The 25,473-nt window shown below is 43.0% G+C and overlaps 1 protein-coding gene across 3 annotated transcripts in view; it reads left to right on the top strand.

Moving 5' to 3' along the window:
* Positions 1 to 24,486: 24,486 nt before the first annotated feature.
* The window catches only part of LOC127610353 (Kv channel-interacting protein 2), a 93,321-nt gene continuing 92,334 nt past the window's right edge, over positions 24,487 to 25,473 (top strand). The window contains exon 1 of one of the 3 annotated variants that reach the window (XM_052080378.1): positions 24,487 to 24,822. In XM_052080378.1, coding sequence (XP_051936338.1) covers positions 24,753 to 24,822 — 70 coding nt within the window. In that variant the 5' untranslated portion in view covers positions 24,487 to 24,752. The remainder of the gene's footprint in view (positions 24,823 to 25,473) is intronic. The other 2 variants (XM_052080383.1, XM_052080384.1) reach the window with 2 other exon arrangements.

Raw genomic sequence — 25,473 nt, 5'->3', positions numbered from 1 at the left:
TGCGCGCGCAAAGCAACGCAGGTACTGTACATCCTACCAAAGATATCCAGTGCTGAGTGAAGGCAACATTTTCATCCGCTTCTATTTTTAGCTCCTCTGCTTCATATAGCAGTGGTTCAAACAACCACAGTCTAGTTCATGAGCAGCCTCTGTGAAATGAAGTTTTTAACAGTGTCACCCAACCATGATTTCTGATGGCTCATTCCGTTTCCACTGGAGTAAAAATGCTAAATGTTTTGAGGAAACATCTATCAGCTTCTAGCCATCTCATTTTGCTGATTTTTGACAGTTTTAATGCATACATTAAATATAAGCAAATCTCTCTCTCTTGCTCACACGCACTTCAGAAACATGTTAAGGATGTTAAGTTAGCTGAATACCCTGAATCTAAATCCGCAACGCTCAAAGAGTAGTAAGAGTACCATTATCGGTACTGGCTCCCTCTAGTGGCACGTGAAAGAATCCCTGAATGACATGTTCAAACTGTGCAAAACTGCCTTTTCACCTGGCAGTGCGCCGTTGGCAAACACGTATTTGTTGTTTACGTGCTACAAGGGTGTGAGGACAGAAGGCGGTGCGAGGTCGGCATTTGCACAGCACACCTTGAGTGACTTCAATTTGAACGATAAGATAAGAAAACCTTTATTTGTCTCACAATGGAGATATTCGCAAGTACTAACTCGTGACATCTTCTCCAACTATCAACCAATACCCTTGGCGGGGAAAAGTATTTTGACACTGAATGAAATCTCTCTGATGCCTCCATGGTGATCCGCTGGTGGACATTATTCTTCTGCTACTAATCTCATCTTTTCGTAAAAAGTATCAAAAGCAAAACACGGGCAGCGTTAAATTTCTAATGCTGGCTAAAATATTAGTATATTTATTAGTATAGTATTTTATATTATGCTGCACTTCTATCCCACCTCATTGATCCTCCACAAACGAGTCTAGGTTTTGACACCTTACATCACAAGTGTCAAAGTCACGGCCTGGGGGCCAGATCCGGCCCGTCACATCATTCTATATGGCCCGCAAAATCAAATCATCTGTGTTAACTTCCATGATCCTTGCTTAAATCTGTACTGAAACCTCAAATTGTCGTATGTAATAAATAACGGTAACATTTGCAATAACTTTGTTATCCTGTTTACATTCACTTGAGCAATAATTTAACAAATACTTGACTGATTTCAAAACTAATGAGCCATGTTTTTTTGTGCGTGTACAAGTAATAATACGATATGATGATGAAACATTTATTAACGTTTCACTGTCACATCTTCCGTCGGAGGGTCGTTAAAACTCCAAAGTGGCCCACGACAAAAATGAGTTTGACACCCCTGCCATACATGACCAAGATTTCCATCATAAAACTCATGCCGTGATCTGTCACTGTTAGTCATGTGTTCTGTATCACTAGCTCGTTAAAATGTGAAAAATCTCTTGCTCTGTGTCTCGGGTCCACGCTTTACTATTTTGACATCCTTCCTCCCGCTGGGAGATTAATTAGCCGTCTACCTCTGAAATGGGCATAGGTACCTCTTGGCATCTTTCACCCCCATCTTTCGCTCTCTCTGAGTTTGTTCTTTTGTACTGGTTGTGTCTGGTGGATGAGATGGAAGATCCTTTGAATTCTTCCCGTTAGCCAAAGAGTAATTGCTTCTGTCATTTTACTAGAACTAAATTTGACAGGTGTCCTCTTGATGCTCCTTCACAGGCAAAATGTGTTACTCGTTACTTCATCCATATTCAATGCTGTCTCTACAAAATATGGAGAAGCACATTGGTCATTGGAGAGAAATCCCAAAGCCTTTATTGATAAAAGGATTAAGAACTACACTGGAAGATGTAACGTGAAAAGCTTAGCCTCGATTTGTACCTCAAGAAAAAAAACCTGAAATGGCACATGGATGTTGACGCGAAAGAGTTCTTAAAATGCTGCTATGCATAATTTTTCGCACCTTATCCCTTCTTAACTAACGATGGGGCGGAATGACCATGTGTGCCTGGTCTTCTTATCGTGTGTAGTCAGCATCCCGCACGTATTGTATATGGAGATCTTCACCGACCAGGGTGAGTCTGCTCCCTGAAACCAGATGTCTGTCGGTGTGCCAAGAGAGAACTTGGAGAGGCAGCACAGTGCCAGAGGACATTCAAAGTGCCACAAAATGCAAAGAAAAACAGCTGGGATAACTTTTGTCTTATCTGCTAACAATATTATGTTTCAAGTCGCAATCAGATATTCCATGGCTCGCCCCTACTCAGTTTAGACCACACACGTATAAAGTTGTCGGCCCAATCTATTTCCCGAGCAATTTGGGGAGGAAAACTCCTTCGTAACACCTCAGTGGCCATCTGACAAGATTAAAAAAAACAAAATCCAATCTTCAACATCATGTTGATGGAAGGGGTCCCTTACACCACTGGATAATGGCTCAAGATAATCTTTAAAAGACATACAACATTTGGACCTTTTGCTCGCTTGGATTGGAAGGCGAGAACAAAAAAATCAAAATCAAAAGCAACCCAAATGTTGGTGTATGCTGACCCCACTGGTGGGAAAATCATCACGTGCAAATATATGTTTTCAGTGCTCCCAAATCATTCATGTTACATAAGCAAACCGTAAAATATTCATATTTGCTGTGACTGCAAAACCGCTTTGAGGGGCTGTATTGCCGCAAATGTTGCCAGGGCAGCAATTCTTCTGCATTAAACTGGACTTCACCTGGAAGTGTCGGTGACGCCAGGTTTTCAGAGGAAAAATCTGAATCTACTGTGCTGAGCGTTTATGCCGTTGGTCAGAATTATTAATTGCGTATCACATTTGTGTAGGTCTACCAAATGTTGTGAGTATATTCTCACTGTGCATTGTACTTGTGTACTCCGTTGTACACGGGCTATACTCTACACAGATTTGCCCCTGAACTCAAGTGTTGTTGAAGAGTAGGATCATGTTTTCGCTGTATGCTAGCACTGTTAGCATACATCTGGTCGTTGCTGGATTTAAATTCATCATAATTGTCATCACGGATATACAGAGACCAAAATTCTGCCCGTGAATATTTGTGGCCGATGACGATCGCACGCCTAAAATATTTGTCAGCAATGCTGGGGCAGCGGTTAACGTGACGCTATTAAACTTCATCAGCCTTGGCGCCACGGATAGGAAGGCTTCGACTGGCCTGACACAGATATGACCATCCATTTCCCAGAAATTTGCTTGCCATTGTGCATTCTCTCATTGTGAAAGTCAAGATTTGTTGTCAAATTGGAGTATTTCATTGCTGCTCGGTTCAGTTTACAAATGGCATGGCTTTTATTGAGTAGTCAATTTCTTTTATGTAATCCCGAGATGCTCCCGATTGTCTTTTTCTGGTGTGTTGAAAATCATTCCGTGCGAATCATCACTTCCACCGGCAGTGGTCTCAGTGCTGGTGCTGTTGTCATTTGCATCCATTAGAATTCCTTTTTTTTTTTTGGTCATCTCTGTCCGATATGTTGCGGCTGTGACACAAAATGTTTTAAGAATTAAGCCTGTAGCATTTAGATGAATGGATTTGATTCTAATTCAACATTAATGCGTTTCAGAATATTACAATCTTGAACAAAACATAGCAAGAAGAAAATTGTGCAATGGCCCCCCATTCAGGTATCTGTCAAATTTCACAAGTTCTGCCGCCTAAAGTAAACTTATGCACCCGGTGCTTTGAAACGATGACTCCTTAATTAGCACAGATACACTTGCACAAAAAAAAAAGTGTTGGACTTCTTGGAGTCATGCTTCTAATGAATGCCCATAGTTAGCCAATTATTACCGGTATGTCTTTTTGCTGTTATGAGCTTGAAAGAAAAAAATAAAAATAAAACGTTTAAGAAAATAAATAAAAAAGCTTCGCAAATCAACATTAAAATGCTGTCCTGCTTTACTCTTCGCCCCGCATGGAACACTAGCCTTATCCATTTTGTGTCATTTTGCCACTTGGTTTCCTTCCTTTCAACATTCTGAGTGATGTCATCAGATGCAACAACAATCATAAGTGAATGACTTGGAGCTAGCATGGACTCTACATTGGATTGGATATCAGACTAAAGGGCGTGGAATACAATCGATCCTGTATGGTTAAGGTCTTCATTCTGTAGCTGTGTCACAGTTACTGATTTTGGCTCTCAAGTTAATTTTTTCTTCTGTTGTAGCTCTGCTATCCACTGAATTTTTACACAAGCCCTTTGGTAACGCTTGTCTAAAGCATTCTCAAATACAGTCAGATCCCATGCAGACAAACATAGTATTGTCTCCAAACCCATAAGGGATTTGTGTGGGAACAATTGCTACAAACATGGTAGAGGACACAGCAGGTAGCACGTAAATACATTAAAAAAAAGTAATCTTGCTTTCTCGCAGTTATATAAAAAGAATGGGAAAATATTTCACCTACTGACAGATGCTGATAAATGACCCCTCCCCCGCCTACACCAACCCATTTTTGTTTCAGCATGAAATAAGAGCCAAGGTGAAGAAGTAGATGTACCATACCCGAGGGCCAGTGAGCATGTTTAGTGAGTAAATGTCACGTGTAAATGGCTCGATCGCATGTCTCCCTCCACCTCCGCCATGCCATTTCAGCTCGTATTTGCCTCAGGCCATCGGGGGTGGGGGCGGGTTGGCACACTGGTCATGTGATTGCATGACTGACAGCTCAGACTGCCTCCCTTGGAGACGAATTGGAAAGATCTGGATGTGTCATTCCGCACAAACAAAACACACGAAATGCTGAATTGTTAGTCCTGCGTTGTTTTTTTCTATCCCACTCGCATTGACATGACATTCTGGAACATGATATTGTAATATTTGTTGCATGATTTCAGGTGTTGTGTCCCAAAAGTAGTTCTTCGTTTGTATTTATTTATTTATTTTTATTCAGTTTGCTCTGTAGGTGTGAACTACTTAAATGTAAATGAAAGTATTAGCAAATATACATGAAAAGGTTTGATTAAATATCGGTTAATAAATTACAATCAAATCAATAAAAATGAGAGTGACGGGAATCATCATTAACAGGAATCATTACACATACATCAGTTTCTGTGAGGACATGTGTGTACCAACGAAGTCCTTCCGCTCGTTTAACAATAACAAGCCATGGTTTACTCCCAAACTCAGGCAACTCAGGAAAGAGAAAGAGGCCGCATTTAGAAGTGGAGATCGGGCACTGTACAAACATGCCCGAAACCAATTGACGAAGGAAATTAACATCGCAAAGAGAAGCTATGCAGAGAGGCTGAAAAACCAGTTCTCTGCTAACGACTCTGCATCTGTATGGAATGGCCTGAAAGCAATCACTAACTATAGAATGCCATCCCCCCAAACAGTGAACAATAAGGGTCTTGCTGATGAACTAAACATGTTTTTCTGCCGATTTGAAAAGGACACCCCCATTTCCCACACACACCCACCTCTACCAGAAACCACTCTACCTACCCCCCCACCCTCTTTTTCTCCACTACAGATCCACGAACAGGACGTGAGACGGCTCTTCAAGCAGCAAAAGATCAAGAAAGCTCCGGGGCCCGACAAAGTGTCCCCCTCCTGCCTGAAAGTCTGCGCTGACCAGCTGGCTCCGGTCTTCACACAGATCTTCAACAGATCCCTGGAGCTGTGTGAGGTCCCATCCTGCTTCAAACAGTCTACCATCATCCCAGTTCCCAAGAAATCAGCAACATCGGAACTGAACGACTATAGGCCTGTCGCCCTGACGTCTGTGGTCATGAAGTCCTTTGAACGCCTTGTGCTGAACCACCTAAAGAACGTCACTGGACCCTTGCTGGACCCTCTCCAGTTTGCCTACCGGGCAAACAGGTCTGTGGAAGACGCAGTCAACATAGGTCTGCACTACATCCTCAAGCACCTCGACAGCACAGGGACCTACGCAAGGATTCTGTTTGTGGATTTCAGCTCTGCGTTCAACACCATCATCCCGGAACTCCTCACCCCCAAACTACTCCACCTCGGTGTGTCCCCTGCGATCTGCCAGTGGATCCTCAGCTTCCTGACGGGATAGACACAACAGGTGAGACTGGGAGCAACAACATCATCAATACGCACCACCAGCACTGGAGCCCCACAGGGATGTGTCCTCTCGCCACTGCTCTTCTCTCTCTACACAAACGATTGCACCTCAACAGATCCAGCTGTCAAACTCATAAAGTTCGCAGACGACACCACGGTCATCGGTCTCATCAAAGACGGCGACGAGTCTGCGTACCGCCAACAAGTGGAGCAGCTGGAGCTCTGGTGCGGCCGACACAACCTCGGGCTGAACACGCTCAAGACTGTAGAGATGATCGTGGACTTCAGGAAACATTCTTCTCCTCAGTTGCCCCTCACACTATCCAACTGCCCTGTGTCAACCGTCGAGACCTTCAAGTTCCTGGGAATCACAGTCTCCCAGGACATGAAGTGGGAAGTCAACACCATCTCCATCCTGAAAAGGGCCCGGCAGCGAATGTACTTCCAGAGGCTGCTGAGGAAGCATGGCTTGCCACAGGAGGTGCTACGACAGTTCTACACGGCAGTCATCGAATCAATCCTGTGTTCTTCCATCACGGTTTGGTTTGGGGCCGCCACAAAAAAGGACAAAATCCGACTTCAACGGACAGTTAGGACGGCAGAAAAAATCGTTGGCACCGCCCTACCCACTCTTGAGGACTTGCACACTGCAAGAATCAAGACAAGGGCACGGAAAATCCTCCTGGATCCCCCGCACCCTGCCCACCACCTTTTTCAGCCACTCCCCTCAGGCAGACGCTACAGATCTATGCGTACCAAATCCAGTAGACACTTAAACAGCTTCTTCCCTCTAGCCATTAACTCCTTAAACAGTCACTGACATAGTCACTCTTCTTGCACCACAAAATGGTATTACAAAACTACTGGTATACTCTAAAATGGTTCAATGATTTTGTTGTTTACGATGATACTAGTGCAGCGTGTTATACCGGAGACAAATTCCTTGTGTGTTCTACATACTTGGCCAATAAAGATGATTCTGATTCTGATTCTGATTATTCATTAACTTTGAACTCATCCGCATAAGACCTTGAGAACAAGTTTTCACACGCTCCATCTGGTTTAAAATATCAATTACACATTTTTCTGTCCATTTGATTATTAGTTTTTTACATGCCAAATCCTAATTGGGTGTATTCATGACAGAAAATGATCAAAAAGAAAAAGACAAAAAATAATATGTACAATATGTTTGTTGGAATTTGAATACGCCATTATTAGCCATGTCTCAAGAAGCCAATAATCCAATAAGCCAAAATAATTTTCCTATGAGCAGAATCATGATGTCAATGTTGTCAAATGTTAAAATCGGTGACATTCGAATTTCCGATGCCAGCTTGATCCTTCCAAACTGGTTCGAATTTGCGTTTGAAATGAAATGTTCTTTTTTTTCCCTTCATTTTTCTCTGATAGACCAAATGTTCGATGAAACAGAAACATTCATCTGGGACAGATAGAAGAAAACATATTCCTTGTTTGTATTTTTCACGTCTTTCCATACTGTCAATTATCTTCATGCAGTAATTTACTGTCCCGGCCCCATCACAAAACAATATCCAGTATGTAGCATGGCGCAAAATAAACACCTTGTCCGGCATGAACATCCGCTTCAATCCTTATGTTGAGCGTAAGACTGCCTCCCAAAAGCGAACACGACTACAGACGCGATGTAGTCACGTAAGCACCATCATTCTTCTGGCAGTATTTCACAGCTCAGTGACCAGCTGCCACTCTCCGATCTGTTACCTCGCCCCTCTCCCCGCCACCTCCATGTGTAATTGTCTGCTCCACAGAAGGGAGGCTTCCCTCTCCCGTGGCTCATTTATCAGCAGGTGGGGGGAGGCCTGAGCTCTCTTGGCGTCCCAGGGGAGGATAGAGAAGCCATGAAAGAATGCTGAAGGCAAACGTGTGATGAACTTTCTACTCGCGGTAGACATTCAACGAACGGGTTGGCCTGATTAGGAAGTTTCGAGTCACTGATAAGGTCAACCAGCAGTACACACAATCTGAGGAGATTCGGTACAAGAGCTGCCACATATTTTTCCCTTAAACCACTCGGATCATTCTCAGAAATGTTATGAGAACAGGTGAGCATCACTGCAAACTGCAGCCACATTAATACTGGTAAGATTGGTGCCATTTTTGAGTACGCAGATTTCCAACAACATTACAGTGTTCAATTTCCGAAAGACACTTATTGCCTGGGACAATGGCACTGCTCATATTGACACAATTTTATATCCCTATATGGCTCAGCGTATCCATTTGCTTGTTCATTCATTCATTCATCTTCCGAGCCGCTTGATCCTCACTAGGGTCGCGGGGGGTGCTGGAGCCTATCCCAGCTGTCTTCGGGCAGTAGGCGGGGGACACCCTGAATCGGTTGCCAGCCAATCGCAGGGCACACAGAAACGAACAACCTTTCGCACTCACACTCCCACCTAGGGACAATTTAGAGTGTTCAATCAGCCTGCTACGCATGTTTTTGGAATGTGGGAGGAAACCGGAGCACCCGGAGAAAACCCACGCAGGCCCGGGGAGAACATGCAAACTCCACACAGGGAGGCCGGAGCTGGAATCGAACCCGGTACCTCTGCACTGTGAAGCCGACGTGCTAACCACTGGACTACCGGGCCGCCTCTGCTTGTTCATAAATAAAATATTTTTAAAAAGTGAAAGAAACACAAATATCTAATGGCATAAGATATACCATTGTAAGTATCTGTTCATCCAACCAGTTTTCAAGGAACTCAACGTAGAATCGAATAAATACAAATAACAAAGTACCTCGGGTGTCTCTTTCAATTAACCAGTAAAAGTGTGGAAAATAAATTCTGTTTGAGAGGCTTAGCGTTTGACAACTTGTCCTGAAGGCCCTAATGTACGAGATGGTGGTGTCTCAATCTGCAAATTAATGACCTAATTAAGGGATGTTGAGATGAGACAAAGAAGAAAGTAGCATCATGTAAGTAGACATATGGATGTGTTCTGTCTTGTGCTTATCTGTTAATAACGTGGGGACTGGGAAGAAGACGGCGGCACGGTTGATGACGGGTTAGCACATCAGCCTCACACTGCAGCGACGCAGTGTTCGATTCTGGCTCCGACCTTCCTGTCTGGAGTTTGCATGTTTTCCCCGTGCTTGCGTGGGTTTTCTCCGGGTATTCCGCTTTCCTCCCACATTCCAAAAACATGCACGGCAGCTTGATTGGGCACTCCAAATTGTCCCTATGTATGACTGTGAGCGCAGATGATTGTTCGTATATGTCTGCCCTGCAATTGGCCGGCAACCAGGTGGGACTGGCTAGCAACATGTCACTTTTTGGGGTTATTACCTACACATGTGCTTTTCAAAAGGCAAGACATTCAAAAATATAATTTACATCGATGTACCTGGGATTGATTAAAAAAAAAAAAAGAAAATCATGATAAAAAAAAACACGCTTGGCATCGAATGAGTTAATGTGAACGTGTCGCTGTGTTAGTTCCCTCCGTAGTACCTGCTCGGAAGGCGACGGTTCTCGCGGCCCCAAATGGTTCAAATGCAAGGGCAGGATAGCGACTGCGGGAGCTCAACTCCATCAATTTAGTGCTACTTCAAGCAATCCCGGGACTACTGCTGTGACATATTGCCTCTTGAATTCAGTTTGGATTGGGTGTTGGCAAAAAATACAAATGACTTCTGTAGTCCTGATGCGTGTGTGTGCAGTTGCAGTATGTTTCGAGCCAGTAGAGAGCACCCACTGTAGTACCTCACCTTTTAATGGGGGATAAGAGGATACGTTTGATACCAAAAAAAAAAAAAAGGTTTTCAGTAAATACAACAACTGAATTGATTAATAATTGTGTTTTAAGAGGGAAAATATGTCACGTGTTTCATTTGTGGCTCTTCCATTTCATTTTGTCTCATTATTTAAAGTATTACAGTACTTGTTCATTCATCACCTGATGATGAGCTTCTTTGCTTTCTAATTTCCATTTTCTCCCTCCTCCACCTCAGGTTATCTGCATTGTATTTCTATTCACCCCCGCCCCACCCCAACACACACCCCATTTGTTCATTCCTATTCTCGGGCTTTCTGACTCTTCCCTCTCAGTCTATCAGAGAAAGAGTCAGCAGCGTCAGATAGAAGGCCGTCTGCCCTCAGACTTGTTTGAATTGGTCTGCAGTCATCAGGTGTGCATTTATTTCAGAGTTGGTGTCATATTTTTCAACTTACTCAAGTATTGTTTGGACCCAAAAAAAAAACCGTTTCGGAATTGACTACACTTGGAAGCATTTTCAGGAAATGAACTAATATTTATTCATGCAAGTATTTATTTATTTATTTTTGCTGTTCCTCGGCTCCACCTTTTGTTCAAAAGTGCAATTTGGTTTCAGACCACTGATTTAAATCAATTCGCTCAGCCTGCCTTCACAAAGTTTGCTCAGCAAGCATTGTACATAGTCTTAAAGGAGATGCGACTGCTAAGGTAAGATACAGTAAGTGCCCTGCATAGTACACCAATACTCTCGATGCGCCTAACCACTTACTTTTCAAGTAATGAGTAACTTCAACATCCGCACAGAAATGCCATATGCCCACCAAAAGGAATGTTTCACTTTACTTGCGGTTTTCCAGCATTGATGTCATAGTCAGAATAAGCATTTCCGAGTCTATCAATGAGAAACGTCTCGTAACCTTGTTTGACTTTGCAGATGCACGTAGCGAGATTCATCTGTTCTACTTTTTGACAAATTTTGTGTTGGATCACAGAATTATCTACCTCGAATCCTTCTTACTCATTATTCGTCATTTCTAAGTTGAGGTGGAGGGCAAAGAGAAATTTCCTGGATATTTCCCTTTTTTTTATGCATGAAGCTATAATGATAGAGCAGGAGTATCCATAATTACATATGGAATGTTTGAGTTTGTGTAAGTGTGTGTATTAACACTACATAACAAATATACACATATTTTTCTAGAATGCGTGTGTGTGTGTGTGTGTGTTTCTGGACAAAATAGAAGCTAATACCTTTTCAAGCAGATGAGCCTGGTTATCATTAGTTTCAATACCGTAAAGCACCAAAAGACAGAAGTGAAGCTTGGGACCATGTCTGAGCGATCTGGTGAGATCAGATGCAGGAAAAAAAATAAGCTAGATATATTCAAGACTCAAAACTGTACATACATTAGATATGAGTGTGAATGTGGTTTGTCTGCTTTATACTGTATGTTCCCTCTCACGCCAAGAGCTGGGACAGGCCCCAATTTTAATTAAATGAATTATCTTCAATGACAGCTAACGCAATTTTCCTCCCACATTCTAAAAAGAAGCACAATAGGTTAACCTGAAGACTCAAAAGTGACGATCAGTGTGAATGAGTCACGTAACACTAACCAGGACAAGAGCTATAGATCAATATAATTAAACAAAATCAAATCTCGGATGACTACAACATACACGCAACTCCGGCCATGTCTATATTCACTGTATTATGTCTTTTTCTATGTTGCTGATTTCTGGTATAGCGCCACCTGTCACTCCACCATGCGTATGCCATGCGTTTAATTTTGCATTGAACGTTGCAATTTTATGCAGTATTGTGCGTGATTGTGGCATGTTTGTGTGGGGTCGGGGCTGGTTCTCCAGTAACACATTTTATGTGCTGTCAAAGCACATTGTGTGTGAGTGATTACCTGTCATGGCAAGCGTAGAGCTCTGCTTACTCCCCAATCACATCACTGCCGCCTTTACATTTCCATCACTCTCTTGTTCTTTATCTTGCTTTTCAACACCACTGACAGTCCTCTTTCTTTCTCTCTCACTTGCTTTCTGTTGGTCGAATAGCAGCCTACACACCCAAAATTGCTGGGTTGCTTTCTTCACCCACTCGCTGGGTAGCTGTGATTAAAAAAAAAAAAAAAAAAAAAATTAGTAGGTTGGGTTGCTTTGACCAAAGTGTACGAACCGATTTAATATCCATCCATCCATTTTCCGATCCGGTTTATCCTCACAAGGGTCACGGGGGGTGCTGGAGCCTATCCCAGCCGTCTTCGGGCAGTTGGCGGGGGACACCCTGAACTGGTTGCCAGCTAATTGCAGGGCACATAGAGACGAACAACCATCCGCGCTCACACTCACACCTGGGGACAATTTAGAATGTTCAATCAGCCTGCCATGCATGTTTTTGGACTGTGGGAGGAAACTGAAGCACCCGGAGAAAACCCACGCAGGACCTGGGAGAACATGCAAACTACACATAGGGAAGCCGGAGCTGGAATTGAACCCACGACCTATGCATTGTGAGGTTGACGTGCTAACCACTGGTCCACCGGGCCGCTACCGATTTAATATCGGTTCCATTTTTGTAGCATGTTCCATATACAGTATTATGCAATGTTGATGTATTGGCATATTTGGTAATTTTGTTAAAAATAATCGTCATGATTATTGTATGCAGATATTAGATTTCACTCATTCACATTATGTTAAAATATTTCTTTGTTGGAACTATTTGTTAGAGTGACACGTGACTGGTGAGAATATGTAGTTGAGTGGGAGTGAGGGATGGGGTCAGCTCGTGATAGAAGCGACAGCTTTTGTAACAAAACAAAAAACAAAGAAATAGAAAAAAAAGAAGCTTTTTTTTTGGTACAACCTTTAGTTTATTAAATAGTCAAGACCAAGTCGTTGACCTGTCATTTGCATTCAAGACTCATAGTTACTCTGGCTTCAAAGATGTTTTGTCTTTGTGGAATAATACTAACACCAGGTTGGGTTGATTATTTTTGAATCGGCAGATTGATTTGAAGATTGGATTTTGGCAAGCTAAAGTTGTTCACCATTTTGTGAGTCTTGGTGAACTGATGTTGAAGTAAATTTGGATGTCTGAGTGGGCAATGCTGCTGACTTGTTATTTTTGGAGGGTTTGTGGCAGTAGTGTGCAGGCGAGGAAGACAAGAGTTCAGGGAAATCTAAAAAAAAAATGTTTCAGGTCCCAAAGCAACTTTGGGATAGAAATAAAAGAATGGCCGCACGATGTGCATCGGTTGTAGGCTTGCCCAATCAACCTCTGACCCGTTGGCCTTGAGTTTGTACCAATGATGCTCTGTATTCATTCGACTCTGAGAACTCAATTCGCTTCATTTCTCAATATTAAAGTGACTCAAGAACCCCCCCCCCCAAAAAAAAAAATTATACGTCCAACGCTTTACTTGATGAACTCGTCCAAAGGAATTCATCTGAATGGCACTAATTTTGAATGAGCTATTCTATTTGTACTTATATTCAAAGGTTCGTTAAACCTTTACTGTCTTTGTTCATTTTATGCTGGCAGCTGAATGGCAGTTAGTTTTGGAAGCAGCCAAATAAAGACATCTTGTTTCCTCCACTCTGAGCAGCCTAGGGAGTGATGAGTGGAATCTTGATGGACTGAAGTGAATTTATGTGGGCTAAAAATGGCCAAACCTTCCTCGTAGTCCTTAAGGGAATCGGTATCATCAAGGTCAGACTATCGAACACAGATCTTATCTAGTGTCTCAAACACAAGGGGGATGTTTTGCCAATTCTGTCTCGCAAAGCCCATTTCGAGGTCATTAAAAGCCAAACACAGGCGCGCTACTAACCAGCAGGGAACCTCGGGGCAAAAGTAGACTCATTCAGACAATAGATAGCTATCCGTGTTCCTAAATCCCGCGTGTTGACATAAATTAAAATGATGACTTTTTACCACTTTCTAAGTGTATCGACCTCACAGTAAATGCCAGTCTCAAGTGGGACGACACACCGAGATGCGGCCTTTATGGATGGCCAATCACCGCGCATTGATTGCGCCGCACCCCTGCCCTTCAATCAATGGGCCGCCGTTTGTGAGCCGCACGCGCGGCTGACAAAGAATAATGAATCCATGCAAATGGAGAAAGTTTAAAAATAGATCTTCCCAGTTGAGTGGCACCGGTTCATTAACTAAAACAGTTTGTCATCATTCCTTGATACTTGCTCTCTGAATGCAGTGCATGTCGCATATAATATCACTTGTTGTGCACTATTACACACAGCGTGCATGCAAACAAGCCACCCACCAAAGTGTATTAACAAGCATGTGTGTCCTTGACTTATTTGTAATTACACCACCTGATTACCACACTTGTGTGTGTACAGATCTTCTGGCTTAAAACTGAGACAGTCACTCACAGTCACATGTTGAAATTAGATCTAATACAATAACTGTATTAAATTTTGTGCCTTTATAAAGGTAATAATGTCATGATTTTGTTTGTGACCAACAGGTGGCACTGTAGGGCTCCGCCTGCAGCTGCACACCTGTTGGTCATTGTGTCATTAGTTGTCTGTGTAAAAAGACTCCCGGCACGATCGCTCAGTGTTGGGTCATTGTTGTGTGTTGCTCTTTGTTGCTGTGCGCACGTGTCATGTTTTGTTTTCTGTCTTGGGTTTTTTGCTACTTTGTTTTTGCCTGACTTTATTTCAGTGAGTTTTTGAGTTAGTTTCTCCAGTGTATTCCTATTTGCATTATTGTTAAATATATTTTGGTCACTCCACCCTGCTCCTCCCTGCCTCCCTGCTTTTTGAGATCCTCCTCTGCAGTACCATCACGCAAAACATGACAAATAAACGACCAACATGGTCCGAGTTCAGTTTTACAATAATTGGTTATTGTGGTTGCTCGTCGTGATCTTGTTTCCAGTATTTACTTGTTTACTCAATTCTGAAATATTTACTAATATTTTAGGTTAAACATTCAAACATTTGACTGTTTATTTCAAGTCGCTTTTGTTTTGAAGGCATACTTAAAAATCAAAAACATACTTAAAAATCACTTTCCAAACAATATGGGACCAAACACAACGAACCCAAACAGCCGACTGTAAAGCCTTTACTAGCAAAACACGCTACGTTAGCTTTGAAAACAACTGACCTGGTGGAGGCCGCTCCTTCTGTAGAAGCAAATGTCACAATAATAACAAAGAAAATAACAAACATGAATGCCTTGGTAGTCGCCGAATTCATGTCTGGTGAGGCACTCTGACTAAAAATGAAATGTTTAGAATAAATCAGGAAAACCTGTAACACAACAACTCTTAGTAGACTCGTCTGCCTCTTCACTCGCAAAAGGACAACATATGCCATGAGTCTCTCTCCAGTGAAAAAGCCTGTAGTTACAGGGACCACCATGAAAGAAAGGGATCGACCACAAAACAAACTGTTAATCCTCTTTTCATAGTTGCTGGTGAAATTCAGATTTTTTTCTTGCATGGTTCAGCTTCATTCTGTTTGATAATCTCATCTGAATAGTGAAGAAGAAGTCAGCAGCACAAACCTTGAGAGATTCTAATTTGCGTTATGTTTATTTGTTTACTCATACTGCAAGTTCTTTTTTTTTATTTATTTTTTGCCTATTCGATGTATTGCCCTCGAATTTCATCCAATATTCATCACAGGGTGAAAGTTGGAGATCATTCTCTCCCTCTCTAAGCAAACACTTCATTTTGACAGATCATTAGCTCGACATTATCTTTCATTAGGCACCTCTGCATTACTTATTCAACACTCCGAGGGCGCTTGTGCACAATTACTGACATTCACATTTGCACAATAGGAGGCCCATCCACGCAGGACTGAATTAGTCTGTAGAAGCAATTAGTGACTCAAGTAACATTCTGTATTTGACCATAGTTGGCATGACAGGGAGGATTCATGTGACCTTAAGGGTCTTTGTGCTCACTGTAGTGACACTAAAGGAATATAATATGCAATCCTTGCAACATGTTTATGGTCCACCATCAAACGTCTCGTGCAGGGGAAGCAGTGAACCAATAACACCGTGTATAGTGGAGATGGGGCGTTGCTGACCTAGACTTGGGGCGTTATGGGTCAGTGGGCAGAATATTTCGATGAAATACACCAACATGCCTTCCTTAGAGGAAGCAGAGTCTGGGGACTCTGAGGTGGGTTCTGCTATCTCTCTGGGCTTGAAGCCACTGAGGTGATTGAAAAGCTCGTCGGTGGCCGAGCGCCAGTGGATGAGATCCACCCGGAGTTCCTCAAGGCTCTGGATGTTGTGAGGCTGGTCTGGTGGACACGCCTCTGCAAACTTGTGTGGTCACCGGGGTGGTGGTCCCTCTCTATGTATTTGTAATCGATGAATAATAATTTTCAGTAAAATGAAGTGAAGTTCCTGCGGTACCCCCCTGATAATCTTTCAGGGTTCCACTGTCGAGTCCCAATCACACACCAGTTTTACAGATAGTCTGTCCAATTACTATGACTGTCTTTCGCAGCAGATCCGAGCAGGCCGTGGTAGTGTTCAAATGGATGCTTTTAAGCGCCTCATGAGAGGAAGTGACTGCAGCCTGATAATGCATCCCAACTTGCCACAATAGTATCAGCAGCAATGCAACATTTCTAAAAGCAGCCTTTGGCGATGTTAATGGGACAACACATTTGGGGGCAAAAGGCTGGCGCAGTTCACGGCCCGCCAGACTCCATCCATCTGTCCTCTCGGCACATCGGCACTTTGTCTATGAACACTTTCCATCATATCCGGCATATTCCCATAAGCCTGTACTCCTCATCTATCTCTCTTGAAAGGACTTTTTCTTTCTCCCCACCCTCCCCTCGACCATCCCATCTATCATGCGTGTGGCTTTGTGGGCCCCCGTCCTGACTGATGACTACTTAGCCATCCACAGAACCATTTGTGATTGTAAGACACATTTGAGCTTTTTTTTCCAAGATGGAAAACAAGAGTGGGAGTTAAGACAATTAAATGTGTTGACAGAAGAACAGCAATCGTGCTGTTGGAAGATATTAAATACAGATGAAGTGAAGTCGTCAACAACCATCATCATGTTTTGTGGAGTCCCAAACTTGGGAACATTTTAATCCTTCTCCATCTACAGATTAATATTGCTTCTCAGTTGTCAATTACTTTCTGATCATACGGATTTTATTTTTGCAGTGTAAAGTGATGCACTCAACACAAAGACTGAGTTGCAAGATCACCAAATGCCCGGTGGTGAAAACTGATCTGAAAAATGTGAATCGAAACCTTAGACTGCATACAAAATAGAAACGAAACGAAAAACTTTGGAATCGTTTGAGGGAAAAAAAGTCCAAATCTTTAGATTTTCTGTCAAATGTGAATGAATACCTTGTGAATTCCGCTGTTGTCTGAGAAAGCCGACAAAATATCTTTGTTTGATGAAAAACAGCACATTCGTGGAGCTCATCTGAACTAGAAGTAATCAACATTTTTGCCAACCTTCTGACAGATTTATACTCAAACATGAAGCCAGTCTGTCCCAAACTGCCCACCTCACCTTACGTGACTCATTAATGACTGAACTCCTGACCTCTGGTTTTTATTGAGCTGTGGAGCCGATAGTAGGATTTTTAATTTTTTTAAATTTTTTGGTATTATGCATTCTCATGTGGCGGCCCGGTAGTCCAGTGGTTAGCATGTCGGCTTCACAGCGCAGAGGTACCGGGTTCAATTCCAGCTTCGGCCTCCCTGTGTGGAGTTTGCACGTTCTCCCCGTGTGGGTTTTCTCCGGGTGCTCGGGTTTCCTCCCACATTCCAAAAACATGCACGGCAGGCTGATTGAACACTCTAAAAGTGTCCCTAAGTGTGAGTGTGAGCGCGGATGATTGTTCTTCTATGTGTGCCCTGCGATTGGCTGGCAACCAGTTCAGGGTGTCCAACCCCTACTGCCCAAAGACTGTTGGGATAGGCTCCATCACACCCGCGACCTTTGTGAGGATAAACGGAATAGAAAATGGATGGATGGATGGATGGATGGATCATCACAAGGCCATTATCGCGTATACATGTGTATTTATATTAAAAAAATGCAAATAATGAACAAGACAAATTGAAAGAGAGCAAATGACAAGAAGAAGCATACACTTAGCGCTCATGGGTCCTTCATATTAGCTTTAGCTTGAAGCTTTTCTTCAAGTCAGCAAGCAGAAATACAGTCAAGGGGCACTTCATGACAAAGTAAACCAACTGAGATCCAGCAGCGTATCTTAAACTGTGTTTAAATTATCAATCCAATTTTAAAACACATTTTTTGCGTGGTGTCCGCTATTCACAACTGATCGCTATTTGGAACGAGGCACCGACCGCTCTTTGATCACAACAATAAGCGTCTCTATAAAGTCAAGATTTATAGCTCCCGCTCTTGTGTAACTTCTATCTAATGTTGATGATTTAACGTTTACAGCATGTGCTTATTATCTTGAGTATCCATGTTGACAGTGGATGCTGTCGCTGTCACCCGTCGCCTCCCTGTGAGGCCGGGCTGTTTTCAATGCCACTACACTAGTAGCAATGTGAGATTACAAAGGAAAAAAAATATAGACGCATGCAGCGTGTAAGCTCATTTTTGACTGGGCCTGAATGGAAACATCATGTTGCAGTGGCACGGAGGATGTGGGGTGACTGCTGGATGGGAGGTAATAAGGGCAATGAGGGGAAATGGAGTGCAAAGTCACTTCAGATCAAGCTCAAGTGAACACAATGTCGCGTAGTCGGAAGTGGAACCAGCAGAGGAGGATGGCAATGCAAGAGGCAAAAGAACATACATGTGGCGCGGAGCCAAGAGCGCAGCTTTGCTTATTAGAGCTGTATATAACACCTTTATGGGTGTATGTGCTGAAGGGACAAAACCTTCCTCAGACAGTGTCTCCCTGAAGATGAAGTTTGATGCAGAGTTGTACTTAGAAATCGGCGCTGTCCTGTGAAAAACACATAAGTCAATTTTTGTCTCTTTTTCCTTAGTTTTATTTTCATGGTATGTTCACAGTTCAGACATCCCATTATTGTAAAAAATAAAAAAAAAAAATAAAAAATGGATATAAGCGATGAAATGGTGGAATCTAAATGTGCATTAGTATTAATTTTTAAAACCTCTTTTTGCGAGGAAAAAGCGATAACATTGATTCTTTCCTGCATGAAATGGGGTCGCTCTTAGCATAATTCGTCATTCACATCATCTTTTTTCCTCTGTCACGCAGCCCGAATTAAAAAGCATACATTTCATCTTTAAGCCGTCTTCAATACGCGCAAGGTAAGGAGAAAATGTCAAAGCTGCATCTGAAAGCAGAAGACGGATTCATCACATGGACTTCTTGGGGGACTCGATGTGATTGATAGCCATTGAACTCCAATCAGACTTCCATTGAGCGTTAAAAAGGTTACCTTTCTAAAAGGGCGCCTGTACTCCGCGTCTCCGAATGACAGACATTTTGAAGATGACCTTATCACTTTGCTTCATGACTCCGAGACACCTTTTTGGTCTGCCTGCGTTTAAATAAATACAGTTGATGAGTTTCTGGTATGGTCCAAAGCCCTTAATTCTGCACTTACTCAATAAACAGTGATTTGCACTCGTGATTTTCATCTGTGTTTGTGTGTGCTGGTGGATGTGCTTGCGTGTTGTCAGTTTGTCAGTCTCAGCGGACATCGTGGGTCCCTCGAGCGCTGGCGGCTGAGGCCAAAGCGGTAAAGTGACAGCTCAGTGCTGGGGGGACAGTGTCTGCGGTGAATAATGAAACCGAGTGTCATTCACGCATTTGAAGTGCTTTTTAACGCTGCTGAACAAGGAGCCTTTTACTCTCCATTTCGGGATGCTGCTGGGGTGGGCACCAACCTGTCACACCTTTTTGGATGATAATCATCCCTTTTTTTTGCTGAGGCTGCAACTGATATTCTGGGCACCCCACAATTTTTCTGGGGAGGAATAAAATCTTTGGTAAGCAGAATGATTTAGCACTGCTGAGAACAAAACATGGGTTCCCAATGGAATTTATAATTTTGTATATAATATATGATATATAGCAAGGGGTGGCCTGGTGGGCAAGTGGTTCGCCCGTCGACCTCACAGTGCAGAGGTCGTGGGTTCAATCCAGGCTCCGGCCTTCCTGTATGAAGTTTGCATGTTCTCCCGGGCTTGCGTGGGTTTTCTCCGGGTGCTCGGGTTTCCTCCCACATTCCAGAAACTTGCATGTCAGGCTGATTGAATACTCTAAAATTGTCCCTAGGTGTGCTTGTGAGCGCACCCAGAGATGATGGTTCGTCTCTGTGTGCCCTGCGATTGGCTGGCGAACTGTTCAGGGTGTCCCCCGCCTACTCCCCAAAGATGGCTGGGATCTGCGCCAGCATCCCACGTGAGGATAAGCGGGTTAGAAAATGGATGGAAGGATATAATACGTATGTTGAAAAGAAGCTGTAACTCACTAATTTGTCAACCAACAAAATAAAACATGCTTCGGGAGTGCTCCACTGTCTTCTGTAGAGTCTCAACCGATTGATTTGAAGTTGCAATTGTCCACCTTCAATCGCACGGGGTTTGACTTAGGAGGTTTCATCGTACTTCTTGGATCGAGGCGGTGGTGATTAAAGACTTGATCTGAATGCACAAACACGTACCTTTTTGCTTTCGGGCTCTCAGCAGTGATTTGTGCTCTTAATATTCATCGTTCAGCACCAAGGGCGGGTGACTCACCTTGAGGGTGTGCTGAGAGCCAAAGGGTGCATCTCAATGCTTTGATGCATGCTCCTTTACCCTTTTTACCTATTTTCCTCCGTTTTGCGCGTAATCCTAAATTTCAGACTTTTTACTATTTGCGGACAACAGCAACATACTGTACTTTGAAACTGCAGAATAGATGGTATGAATAATGGAGTTACAAAAGTCTGAAGAGTCTCATGAAGGGAAACTGAAGTCACTTGATTTGCATTTCATATCTTCAGCAGCTCTCAGACATGCACCCACACATGCACAGCTAATGTTAAGTGAGAAAAGGTTTTCATATTCACCCAATGCAATGATGTCAAACTCGTTTTTGTCACGGGCCACTTTGGAGTTACGTCTTTCCTCGGAGGGCTGTTCCGACAGTGAAACCGAACAAATGTTTACGGAATCATCTCATCATATTATTACTTGTACACAATAAATTGATGGATTACTAGTTTTGTAGTCACTCAAGACAACTATCTGTTTGTTCCACTGGGTTTGACGTTTCTTTTATTCCAGACAATGGTCTCTTTTGACAAAGAGAACAACTCTTACCTAGCTGACAATTTTGGCTTTCACTCCAACCTTCGTCGTACCTGTCACTGCTTCCTTGTGACTCGTTTCAAACACAGCTACCATATTTTCCGCACTAAAAAGCGCATCTAAAAGCCTTCCATTTTCTTAAAAGCTCACAGCGCGCCTTAAAATCCGATGCGCCTTGTGTATGGTCATTACGGTAACATTTCGACCCCAAAATGGCTCCTTGCTCGAGACATGCTGACAACGCAGAGTTCAAACTTAAGGCGATCAGTTTGAACACGGAAATAGAGCTGCGGCAAAAGAGTTCAACGTGAACGAATCAATGCCTCTCACTTGCTGACATCTGATCATTCCGTTGGCATTTCCTTGAGCATAGCGCCATCTAGTGGATGCATTGTAGATTGCGTCTTATAATGCGGTGCGCCCAATGTATAAAAAACAACTACAAAATAGGCCATTCATTGAAGGTGCATCTCAAAATAATAATTTGTTTGTTCAATTATTGTTCAAGTGAGTGTAAACGGGGGAACAATCCATCCATCCATCCATTTTCCGAACCGCTGTATCCTCACTAGGGTCGCGTGGGGTGCTGGAGCCCATCCCAGCTGTCTTCGGGCACCCTAAATCGGTTGCCAGCCAATCGCAGGCAGGGGAACAAAATGATTACAAAATTATTTATTCCATGTGACAATTTGACATTTCAGTACAGACTTTAGCAAGGATCATGGAAATTGACACATGAATTACTTTAGCGGGCCACATTAAATGATGTGGCGGGCCGTATCTGGCCCCTGGGCCTTGACTTTGACACCTGTAACCTATGTATGCTAAAAATATTAATTGAAGCAAATTGAAAATGGGCCCTCACTTTGCGAAGCTGTTGGGTCAGTATCTGTGGGTGCTGTGTATGGATCCACTGCCAAGTTTCATCACAAATCCTTCATTGGGCATCCTGCAATCTCAGACGTCGTCCTCATCAGCGACTCGCTTCTTCTCCTTATTTGTCGCGTGCATCATCAAATCCCCACCAACTCGATGCAAATCGATCCAACAGGCAACGGTTTATTCTCGCCCTCGTCTCGAATCTGGCTCTCCTCATTTCACTTTATTCAGCGCGGATGGAAATCCAATCAGAGTCCAATCGACCGTATCTGTGAAATATTTTGTTGGTTTTGGTTGTCAGCAAAATGGAAGCATTTTGGTTTCTGCGGGCCTCTTGTTTATCAGAAATACACAAAATCCAAATGCGGGGAACGTTCAGAAATTTAAGTCGTCTCTCTCCGCTCTGTGCTTTCATGTTTGAAAAATAATGTCTTTGTGGCTGCACTGTTTGGGGTCATAAATAATATTTTAGGTGTACAAGATTTTAGTAGGGCGGCGCGGTGGACAACTGGTTAGCATGTCAACCTCACAGTGTACAGGTGTAAGGTTCGATTCCTGCTCTGGCCTTCGATGCACAGAAAACAAAACAAAAGAGAAGCGTTATGGCGGAACCGATTAGTGCATCCACTGTTCACTAACAAATTTTTCTACAAACACTTTTCTGAGGTTCACGAGCAATGTTTCCTGACATCCATGCGGAACGCTCACATAGTGTCACTCTCATTCATTCATCTGGTCGTGGATTTCAGATGTCTTTGTTTTTGCTACGCACTTGTCCTCAGTAGCCCGAGAAAGTGGAATGTGCAAGCAACAGCGACATGAAAAAGTGAATTTTTTTGGTCTGTCTTTCTGCTACTTGCTTACAGCAGCTGCCGTGCACAGCGGGTTTGAGAAAGTGGTTCGAGATAAACGCAGAGATTGCACTAACCCAGCCGCGCCATTTAAAATGGCAAAAAATAGCGCCGAATGTTTGGCCAAGTTTGAAAGCGGTCTGCTCAGTGGCCATCTGAGATGTGTACGCAGCACTTTGACAGGAAATGACATGAGTATATGCGGCTGATCAACTGTTTTTTTTCCTCCCTCATTTTTATTTTGTTTTGATTGTTTTCTTCTTGCTATGAGTGGATACAATCAATACATTTACACATGGATTAAATAACATACAGTATCGAGTTTGGCACAAATATTTTTTGTCTATAGGCTACACTGCAGAGGGGGGGTCGCAAAAAATCATTTTGGAAAGCATGCTGGGAGAGGTTGTGCTGTATGCTGTGTGTCACTCCTTACTATCGACAACTTACATTTTAAAAACACATTTTTTATGTTGTGCTGTGAAAATGATACAACACAAATTGGCAGTATTTGTAAAAAAATGGGTAAAATATTTTGCAAACACAACAAATTTATTCAATCATGGAATAAATCACCCATTAGGTAACAGTAACTGTTTCAGATAACCTCTCACGACACCCCCCTGAACTCATCAGGTCCAGACCCATTAAACACGCAAAAAGAGTTGACTGCTACTGCATTGGCATTTTTGTCTGGCAGGCGACATACAAGTGGAAGTAACATTTTAGCTCTCTAGCTAATATTAATTTACTAAACACTTGGCTTGGGTTTACCTTAGCCAAAATTAAAATGTCTACATTTGGTCTAAGTGCACCCAACTTCCACATTCGGAAAAAAAAACCCAGAATGAAGCACTATTCTCCGGCACTGTCAAACCCTGGCAGAAGAACGGGAGAAAGCAACTTTAATCTACATTTAGTTTGCTCTTTTTACATCATGTCTTTAAGAGCGACCAACGATAACGGGATCCCTTGGTAGCTTTAACTTCTGGCCGAAGACACAAACCACAATGAAAACAACACAGGCTCAAACCGTCATATCCTCAACCTGTTGTGATGTTCTAATTACCATGACAGGAAGTCTGTTCTATGGATTTGGTCGAGCGATGTGCGTATACAGGAGTATGCTCACACTCGAATTTATTTCAGAACGTATTTTCTATTTATTTAAAAACATTGTCTAAGAGACACTCCTTTTTTTGAATAATTAAACCACGTAAAGGTCAAGACACTGCAGTCAGGTTTAGGATCCCCCCCGCCACCCCCTATTACTTAATCTTGCAGTCTCCCACAACACAAGCCGTCAGGAAACGAATTAAAGTATAGGTCAAGGCACCAAAGTACACGATCTGACATTTTAATAAGTGGCGTGTTTTGTGATTTTTTTGTCTCATAAATCAAAATGAAATAAAATATGACGTGGCTCAATCAAGAGGGAAATGATATGCGCTACAGCCCAACGTGTCGCTTCAAAAGTATGAGGGAATTGTTTATTTGTGTGCAGTTGTCAGAGTTCATCATTTCTTAAGAAAACGAGGGACCGGCTCCTTTTGTCGACCTCGTGCGCGTGTATCTATATCTGTGTGTGTGTGTGTGTGTGTGCGGGTGTGGGTGGTGTGGGGGCGAGCGTAACGCTGTTGAGGGCGGTCGCAGACGCGCGCACGGCTCATTCAGCTGCCAGACGCACGCAGAGAAGACGGCGGATCGCACGCCTCGTGTTTCCAAGCTCCATGGCTCGGCAAATGCGGCTCGTTAACAGGTGGACGCAATTCGCTTAAAAGAAATTGCAAGCAACCTCCTTTGGGAGACCCGCCAACAGTTCTCCTCCTTTTCCCGGTGCGCTCGGAGGAAGACGAGAATTTAAACCAAAAAAAAAAAAAAATGAAGAGCAAAAACCGTGAAAGCTTAACCGACTCCCGGGAGATGGACGGCTCGTACGACCCGCTGACGGGTGAGTGCTATCGGCCTTCGGGCCACCGCCGGGTGTCGTGTGCTCAAGAAAAAGATTCAATATGGTTTCAATCGGTCCTCCTAATTAACTCCAGGTGGTTGATCGCTCGTACCTGTGTGGCACAAGTTCTTATTGAAGTTGACATGTAGGGAACTAGTTGGCCGATTGGGTAGAATACAGAGGTTGGAGGTTCGAATCCGTGCTAACTGTGTGGAGTTTGCGTCTTCTCTCCTGTGCTTGTCCTCATTCAAGAAAACGTCTTTCATTGATTAATTGAAGACTCTTTCATGCCCTTAGTTTGTCTGTGCCGAAAGTGCTCAGTGATTGATTGACTGGTTGCCATGCATGAATCAAAGGGGAGACCCCCCCCACAGGTCAATAAAGATAAGAACACCTTTATGTGTCTCACAATCGTGAAATTCCCAATTTACAGTAGCAAAATTATGATATGTTTAACAAAAATATGTACGTCTCTGTGTGCCATGCGATTGGCTGGCAACCGATTCAGGGTGTCCCCCGCCTACTGCCCGGAGACAGCTGGGATAGGCTCCAGCACCCCCCGCGACCCTAGTGAGGATCAAGCGGTTAGGAAGATGAATGAATGAATGAATGTACATTCTAAAATATAAATATAAGCATATTAAAACAGCC

The sequence above is a fragment of the Hippocampus zosterae genome, chromosome 11 (genome assembly GCF_025434085.1).
Source record: "Hippocampus zosterae strain Florida chromosome 11, ASM2543408v3, whole genome shotgun sequence".
In the NCBI taxonomy this organism is placed as follows: domain Eukaryota; kingdom Metazoa; phylum Chordata; class Actinopteri; order Syngnathiformes; family Syngnathidae; genus Hippocampus; species Hippocampus zosterae.
The sequence above is the reverse complement of the archived record's forward strand: the minus strand, read 5'-3'. Positions and strand labels throughout refer to the sequence as shown.